Source organism: Coregonus clupeaformis, unplaced genomic scaffold (genome assembly GCF_020615455.1).
Source record: "Coregonus clupeaformis isolate EN_2021a unplaced genomic scaffold, ASM2061545v1 scaf3239, whole genome shotgun sequence".
NCBI classification, from domain to species: domain Eukaryota; kingdom Metazoa; phylum Chordata; class Actinopteri; order Salmoniformes; family Salmonidae; genus Coregonus; species Coregonus clupeaformis.
Genome location: NW_025536693.1, coordinates 32,749 through 41,684, shown reverse-complemented (window position 1 = coordinate 41,684; position 8,936 = coordinate 32,749). Strand labels below are relative to the sequence as shown.

The 8,936-nt window shown below is 41.9% G+C and overlaps 1 protein-coding gene across 1 annotated transcript; it reads right to left on the bottom strand.

The window, feature by feature from the left end:
- Positions 1-5,678: 5,678 nt before the first annotated feature.
- Positions 5,679-8,730, bottom strand: LOC121561714 (cysteine-rich protein 2-like). Its single transcript, XM_045220157.1, has 4 exons — positions 8,593-8,730; positions 6,714-6,808; positions 6,172-6,226; positions 5,679-6,010 (listed from the first exon to the last, which is right to left on the bottom strand). The coding sequence occupies exons 1-4, from the start codon at positions 8,633-8,635 to the stop codon at positions 5,946-5,948; spliced, it is 258 nt and encodes an 85-aa protein (XP_045076092.1). The 5' UTR covers positions 8,636-8,730; the 3' UTR covers positions 5,679-5,945.
- Between the last annotated feature and the right edge of the window lie 206 nt (positions 8,731-8,936).

Here is an 8,936-nt window from a genome sequence, read left to right as displayed (position 1 = left end):
CATTGCAAAATAGATCACTCCAGTCAAGTAGGAATAAAATACAACTTAAATATCCCAGAATGCTTTTGTATTTGAACGTTATCTCAGTGAACGTCTCTACTCACTGCCACTGTCACATGTCATGGGGCGGCCAGGTAGCTTAGTGGGTAAGAGCGTTGTGCCAGTAACCGAAAGGTCGCTGGTTCTAATCCCCAAGCTGACTAGGTGAAAAATCTGTCGACGTGCCCTTAAGCAAGGCACTTAACCCTAATTGCTCCTGTAAGTCGCGTTCTGGATAAGAGCGTCTGCTAAATGACTAAAATGTAAATGTTATTGTCATATCTAAATGAGGAAAGAAAGTAGTTGAGGAGCTACGTTTTCTTTTTTCTCTCCTCTTGTTCCAGATGTCCTGCTTCAGCCTGATATCAACATATGTTGTCTCTAGTGACTGTAGGCCCACTACTCATGTTGCCCTGTGAGGGAGGGTGGCTAGCACTTTTGTTACATGCTGATGTTATTGTCATATCTATAGGAAACTAGATGAAGAGGTTTTTCTTGTTCTCTTTATTGTTACAGATCTCCTGGTCCAGCCTGATGTCTTCCTGACTGACTCAATGGGAGGGGGGTCTCCAGGGCCACCAGGGCCCCGAAGTGTTTAGGGGCTACAGCTTCACCATCACCTGCTCTACTCAGCCACAGCACCCAGGAGGCTCCTTCCTCCTCACGTTCACCGGCTCCAACAGAACCCAGACCCAGCCAGCTGTCAATCACTCTGCTGCCTTCCTCTTCCCTGCTGCAGATGACTCCCACCAAGGGAACTACAGCTGTGTTTATGACAATTATGTTTTCTCTCATAACTTCTCCTCTGAGAGTGAGCTCCTCACCCTCACCGTCACAGGTAACTGAACATGAACCAGACTTCTAACTTTGTCATTGACAGATTTCCCACAGATCTATGTGATGATGACCAGTCCCCTCATCAAAGGTGTTTCTGTTTGCAGCCTCTCCTCTGCCAGCCTTCATCATCAGACACGTTGTAGTGCTGCTGATCCTACTGACAGCCATCACCACCTTCTACCTGTACTACAAGGCAAAGACATTTACTCAGACGTTACAAGTCATTTAAATGTTTGTGTCTTTGAGAAGGGTTCAGATTCTACATTGGTCTATATCTGTGTTTAAGGTGTGTGATTAACCAGATGTGTATCTTTGACTTGTGTTGCACTATCTTGGGTTTGTTCTTCTGACTGAGAACGAGAGACGCAGGCCCAGAGAACGAGAGACCGGGATTTTAATAATAGCTGAAAAGTTCAGAATTAGTTTATCTTTCTAGAACCTTGGAAGACATCTAAAAAAGAGTGACAGCAACCACCATGATTCCTTTTAGTTTGTTTTTTTTTGCAACCAATGGTAACATGGGGTTTTAATTATTTTAACATTTTACATTTACATTTTAGTCATTTAGCAGACGCTCTTATCCAGAGCGACTTACAGTTAGTGAATACATATTTTTTTTATACTGGCCCCCTGTGGAAATCGAACCCACAACCCCTGGCGTTGCAAACGCCAGCTCTATCAACTGAGCTACATCCCTGCCGGCCATTCCCTCCCCTACCCTGGGCCAATTGTGTCGCCCATGAGTCTCCCGGTCGCGGCCGGTTGCGACAGAGCCTGGATTCGAACCAGGATCTCTAGTGGCACAGTTAGCACTGCGATGCAGTAGACCACGCGCCACTCAGGAGCCCAACATTTTAAGAGAGAAGCTCAATTACGTCTGTTTTGTGTTCCAGAATGTATTGCTGCTTTTTGCTTTTGTCTTTATGTCTTTATCTTATTTAGTGTTTCTCTTAGATTATTTATCTTGAAGTGTTTCCATTATTAGTCCAGACTGACTCACTCACTCACTCTTGGTGCTGTGTCTCCCTAGACCACCAGGAGGCAGAAGAGAGTGAACAGGGTGAGCAGCATGGATCTTTATGTTGATGCCAATGCCATGGAGATGGTCTCTCTGAGCTCCAGAGCTGAAGCTGGACCGGGAGAGGAGAGAGCAGCCCAGGGGACTGAGTAGGAGTAGAATGATGCTGACCCTACATGCTGATCTTAGGGTCAGTTTTGTGTTTTAAATCTATGGTCAGCAGTGGACTGGTGTTTAAAATGTGGTGACAAACCTTAAGTGGTTCTAATTTTAATCACACAAGTTAAACTAATTTCTTATATTTTTATAACCTTGGAAGAAATCTAAAAGGAGTGATTGTAACCACCATTATTAATTTTTGTTTGTTTTGTACCACCACTGGTACCACTTGGGGTTTTGGGTACCGTGGGGTTTTGGGTAAACATGGGGGTTTGGGTAACATGAGGTTTGGGTAACATGGGGTTTTGGGTAACATGAGGTTTGGGTAACATGGGGTTTTGGTAACATGGGGTTTTGGTAACATGGGGTTTTGGTAACATGGGGTTTTGGGTAACATGGGGTTTTGGTAACATGGGGTTTTGGGTAGCGTGGTGTTTTGGGTACAGTGGGGTTTTGGGTAACATGGGGTTTGGGTAACATGGGGTTTTGGGTAACGTGGGGTTTTGGTAACATGGTGGTTTTGGTAACATGGGGTTTTGGTAACATGGGGTTTTGGTAACATGGTGGTTTTGGTAACATGGGTTTTTGGTAATATGGGGTTTTGGTAACATGGGGTTTTGGGTAACATGGGGTTTGGTAACATGGGGTTTTGGGTAGCGTGGTGTTTTGGGTACAGTGGGGTTTTTGGGTAACATGGGGTTTGGGTAACATGGGGTTTTGGGTAACGGGGGTTTGGGTAACATGGGGTTTTGGGTAACGTGGGGTTTTTGGTAACATGGGGTTTTGGTAACATGGGGTTTTGGTAACATGGGGTTTTGGTAACATGGGGTTTTGGTAACATGGGGTTTTGGTAACATGGGGTTTTGGTAACATGGGGTTTGGGTAACATGGGGTTTTGGGGTAACATGGGGTTTGGGTAACATGGGGTTTTGGGTAACATGAGGTTTTGGTAACATGGGGTTTTGGTAACATGGGGTTTTGGGTAACATGGGTTTTGGGTAACATGGGGTTTTGGGTAACATGGGGTTTTGGGTAACATGGGGTTTTGGTAACATGGGGTTTTGGGTAACGTGGTGTTTTGGGTACAGTGGGGTTTTGGGCAACATGGGGTTTGGGTAACATGGGGTTTTGGGTAACATGAGGTTTTGGTAACATGGGGTTTTGGTAACATGGGGTTTTGGGTAACATGGGGTTTTGGGTAACATGGGGTTTTGGTAACATGGGGTTTTGGTAACATGGGGTTTTGGTAACATGGTGGTTTTGGTAACATGGGGTTTTGGTAACATGGGGTTTTGGGTAACATGGGGTTTTTGATTATTTTTAGAGAGTAGCCTAATTACGTCTGTTTTGTGTTCCAGAATGTATTGCTGCTTTTAGCTTTTGTCTTTATGTCTTTATCTTATTTAGTGTTTCTCTTAGATTCTTTATCTTGAAGTGTTTCCATTATTAGTCGATATATTATTATAATCATCTGTTCATTCTTTGTATTTTGAAACATCTGAATAAAGGGGTCATCTTTTTCTCAAGTCATTTTAGTTTGTTGTTGGGGATTGTTTTGTTGCTGTTGTTTACCTCTCATGATGTTATTGATTATAAATGTTATGATATTGACTGATGTAGATTATTGTTATGTTATTAGTAGTATAGAGATAATGATGTTATTCATTATAAATATTATGGTATTGATTATTATGTAGATTATTGTTATGATGTTTGTACTATATAGAGATATTTGTGTTATTCTCTTATCGATCTGTGGGTTACAGAGAAAGTATAGTACTTAGTTCAGGTCTGATATACATTAAATTGTGAATATGCTGTGTGCAAATCAATCAATTAATCAAATTAAAGTAAATAAATATGGTAATATATATCAATGATCTCAAAGGTATTGTTGAGAAGTGTTTATTTCATATTTGTGATGTGAGTGCAGATTATGTTGATGTTATGTTATTTACCCTTTACAGATAAAGACCTGTTGCTCTCTAAACTGCCATGTAATCACTGAATGCTTTTAATAAACTCACAGACTGTCAGTCTTGTGTGATTTCTCTCTTAGACAGACTACAACATACAGTATGAATTAACTGAGATCAGTCTTGTGTGATTTCTCTCTTGGACAGACTACAACATACAGTATGAATTAACTGAGATCAGTCTTGTGTGATTTCTCTCTTGGACAGACTACAACATACAGTATGAATTAACTGAGATCAGTCTTGTGTGATTTCCAACCAAGTTTTTCACACGTATGATAATGATAGTAGATAGCTGGATGGAAGCAGTGTACAAAAAGTAACCAACTGTCATACTTGAGTAAAAGAAAAGATACCTTCATAGAAAATGACTCAAGTAAAAGTGAAAGTCACCCAGTAAAACATTTGGTTTTAAATATACTTCATGATCAAGAAAAAAATTATATATATTATTTCAAATTCCGTATATTAAGCAAACCAGGCAGGCAGCACGTTTTTTGGGGAAGTGTGTTCCACTACTAACAGAGGAATAGGGGGAAGTGTGGTCCACTACTAACAGAGGAACAGGGGGAAGTGTGTTCCACTACTAACAGAGGAACAGGGGGAAGTGTGTTCCACTACTAACAGAGGAACAGGGGGAAGTGTGTTCCACTACTAACAGAGGAACAGGGGGAAGTGTGTTCCACTACTAACAGAGGAACAGGGGGAAGTGTGTGTGTGTTTGTGTGCATGTGTACCAGCTCTGTCTCACTCAAATGCCCATTCCAGCAGACTGTGCTCTCTCTCTCTCTCTCTCTCTCTCTCTCTCTCTCTCTCTCTCTCTCTCTCTCTCTCTCTCTCTCTCTCTCTCTCTCTCTCTCTCTCTCTCTGTGCTCCTCTCTCTCTCTACTCCTCACTCTCTCTCTCTCTCTCTCTCTCTCTCTAATTTCAATTTCAATTTAAGGGCTTTATTGGCATGGGAAACGTATGTTAACATTGCCAAAGCAAGTGAAGTAGATAGTAAACAAAAGTGAAATAAACAATAAATATTAACAGTAAACATTACACTCAGAAGTTTCAAAAGAATAAAGGCATTTCAAATGTCATATTATGTATATATACAGTGTCGTAACAATGTGCAAATAGTTAAAGTACAAATGGGAAAATAAATAAACATAATATGGGTTGTATTTACAATGGTGTTTGTTCTTCACTGGTTGACCTTTTCTTGTGGCAACAGGTCACAAATCTTGCAGCTGTGATGGCACACTGTGGTTTTTCACTCTCTCTCTCTCTCTCTCTCTCTCTCTCTCTCTCTCTCTCACACACACACACACACACATACGCATACACACACTCCTTCTCTGGCTTTGGTTGATGACAGAGAAAGGGAGAGGTGCATAGCTACACTCCAATTCTGTAAGTTTGTGTGTGTGTGTGTTCAGAACTCCGGTGGTATTCAAAACATGATCTTGCTAGGAGTGTCCACTCCAGTACATGTGTAGTATAAGGATGTGTTGAGGTCTAAAGGGCCCCTGTGTTTAACTCACACACTGCAACAAGACTGGCTGTAGGAGCTTTTGTTTTATTGAAGAACAACTGTTGTCTCCATTGAGCACAAAGTTGTGGTCCAGGTAGTTGTTTTATGATTAACTGAAAGAGGGGGGACTTTCAGAGTGAGACTGATGTCTGTTGGTTGGATAGTAGTTAATTAAATGTCAGGTTGGTTGGATAGTAGTTAATTAAATGTCAGGTTGGTTGTCTATTGGTTATTTCTTGGTTGGTCGAACATTGGTTGGTTGGTTGAATGTTGGGCCTAGTTGTTTAGTCATTGGCTTGTTGGCTGAATGTCAGGTTGGTTGAACATAGATCCTTGTTGATAGGCTGTTAGTTTTCATTAGGTTGTATTTTGGTTGTTTTGTTGGTCAGACTGGTTCCTAGGAGGAGGAAGAGGAAGATGAGGCTGAGCTGTGACAGTATGCCATCATTCTCCTGTTACCTGCTGAGAAAGAGAGAGCGAGAGAGAGAGAGAGAGAGAGAGAGAGAGAGAGAGAGAGAGAGAGAGAGAGAGAGAGAGAGAGAGACATGAGAGACTTACTGTATACACCATATTTATGGGAATAGGCTGCCATTTGGTACAGTACATCACCAGGGAGTAGCTACCTCTGGGACTGAACGTCTTCATGTAACAGTTAGTGCAGTAGGGCTTCTCATCATGCTGAAACACAATGCACAGAAAACATCTTAGTTCATTAGATACATAGATATACACAGATAGATAGATAGATACACAGATAGATAGATAGATAGATAGATAGATAGATAGATAGATAGATAGATAGATAGATAGATAGATAGATAGATAGATAGATAGATAGATAGATAGATAGATAGATAGATAGATAGATAGATAGATAGATAGATAGATAGATAGATAGATAGATAGATAGATAGATAGATAGATAGATAGATAGATAGATAGATAGATAGAATTATACTATCTTTCCCCCTCTCCTCCCCTCCCTCCCTCCCTCTCTCTCTCTCTCTCTCTCTCTTTCCATACCTCTGCATGTTGTCCTGGGGTCAACTGTCTCTGACACTTTTGGGACTATCTTTCCCCCTCTCTCCCCCCTCCCTCTCAGCTCCCGTTCCTCCCTCCCCCTTCTCTCCCTCCTCCTCTTCCCTCCCTCTCTCTCTCTCCATACCTCTGCATGTTGTCCTGGGGTCAACTGTCTCTGACACTGTTGACACTTCAGACACAGAGGGTGGTAGTCACGCCCCAACGACCTCTTCTTCTCACCTGGACCAATGGGGAGAGAGGATACCAAGGGTTAGAGGTTAAATGTCTGTCATGGACCAATGGGGTTCAAGGAAACCAAGGGTTAGAAGTCAAATGTCTGTCATGAACCAATGGGGTTAGAGGATAGCAGGGGTTAGAGGTCAAATGGTGTCTGCCATTCAGAGAGAGATCTGCACTGTGACTGGAGAGTTACCTGTTAGGTTCCTGTTAGAGTTGCTAAGCTACCGGTAATATACCAAAGTTACTCGAATGTTCTATGGTAACTTTGGAAATGTATACTTGAGTAACTTTTTAAAAAAGTATTCCTATATAGTGTGTCTGTGTCCATATGGTCCATGCGTTTTCAAAAAAAAAAGAAAATAGCCTAATTAATGAAAAAAGCATCTAATCAACAATGGCATTATTTTAAATTAATTCTGCAACTCTGACAACTATTTACTTTTTTCCCAACTGCCACCAGTTTGGCGCCAACACATTTACAACAAAGACATATTGACAGTCAAATAAATATATATAAAGTATTTTTCATGCTGAAACCCTCATATTAAACACCAATGCTATTTACTAAGTTCATGGTTTATATTTGCAACCCCAGTTCCATTTAATTATTGTATATATTTAACATGTGATAAGGTCACACAGAGGGCCAGAGAAAATTACAGACTCATGTGATAAGGCCACACAGAGGGCCAGAGATAATTACAGACTCATGTGATAAGGCCACACAGAGGACCAGAGATAATTACAGACTCATGTGATAAGGCCACACAGAGGGCCAGAGATAATTACAGACTCATGTGATAAGGTGATAAGGCCACACAGAGGGCCAGAGATAATTACAGACTCATGTGATAAGGCCACACAGAGGGCCAGAGATTATTACAGACTCGTGTGATAAGGCCACACAGAGGGCCAGAGATAATTACAGTACCCAAAAAGACAACTAGATGTAATTTGATAAAATTCCCCCCAAAACGTAAATGTTACCAAAATTCTGGTAGTTTACTGGTAAACATAGAAACTATCCAATAATATATCATTAATTTGCAACCCTAGTTCCTGTACCGGACACATGCAAATAATGCAAGTCCCTAAAGGAAAGGAAGCCAAGTTAGTATTTGAACAAAGCCGGAATGTGAGACAACAGTCTGCTGCCTCATATCAACTGAGGACTTAAGACACAGGAAAGGAAAGGAGGCCAGGTGAATGGAAGCCAGGTTAGACTATTGGAACCCAGCCTCTGAAGGAAAGGAAGCCAGGTTAGACTATTGGAACCCAGCCTCTGAAGGAAAGGAAGCCAGGTTAGACTATTGGAACCCAGCCTCTGCAGGAAAGGAAGCCAGGTTAGACTGTTGGAACCCAGCCTCTGTAGGAAAGGAAGCCAGGTTAGACTATTGGAACCCAGCCTCTGCAGGAAAGGAAGCCAGGTTAGACTATTGGAACCCAGCCTCTGAAGGAAAGGAAGCCAAGTTAGACTATTGGAACCCAGCCAGGCAAGGAAAAGAGACCAGTTTAGGGTGTTGGAACTTACAGTTCAGAGCATGGAGACACACACACACACACACACGCACACAGACACACAGACACACAGACACACAGACACACAGACACACGCACACAATAGGAAAGGTATAACGATTGAGGCTAGAAAAGATTTGTGAGCGATGCCTCTCAGAAACCTGTAACTATTCCATAATTCTACGGCATCTCTGACCCACTGTATGACACTGCAAACACACACACACACACACACACACACACACACTCCCACACATTGCACTCACCAAAGTAGACGGGTTTCCCACAGATGGGACAGTAGCCCACCATGATAGATGATATTCCTGACACTGTTATTTAGCAGACAGCAAGTGTGGACGTAGAGAGTGTGAGTGTGAGATGGAGAAAGTGTGTGTGTAGAGAGAGAGAAAGTGTCTATAGAGAGAGAGAATGTGTGTGAGAGAGTGTGTAGAGAAAATGTGTGTGTGTCAGAGAGATGTACAGGAAATAGGTTCAACTCTCTGAATGTGACGTGTTCTGATGACAGAACCAGGATGTGGCGAGTACCTTGTCACAGCGAGACAAAGAAAAATCATTTCAAAAGAAAATGCTATATCAACACATTGGTGTC

Excerpts from the sequence above, each read along its gene's own strand:
- LOC121561714 (XM_045220157.1), bottom strand. The coding sequence starts at position 8,635 with ATGGTGGGCTACTGTCCCATCTGTGGGAAACCCGTCTACTTTG. Across the intron at positions 6,809-8,592 it reads TGGGAAACCCGTCTACTTTG|GTGAGAAGAAGAGGTCGTTG; the intron begins GTGAGTGCAATG and ends CCATTGGTCCAG. Across the intron at positions 6,011-6,171 it reads GAAGACGTTCAGTCCCAGAG|CAGGTAACAGGAGAATGATG; the intron begins GTAGCTACTCCC and ends TCTCTTTCTCAG.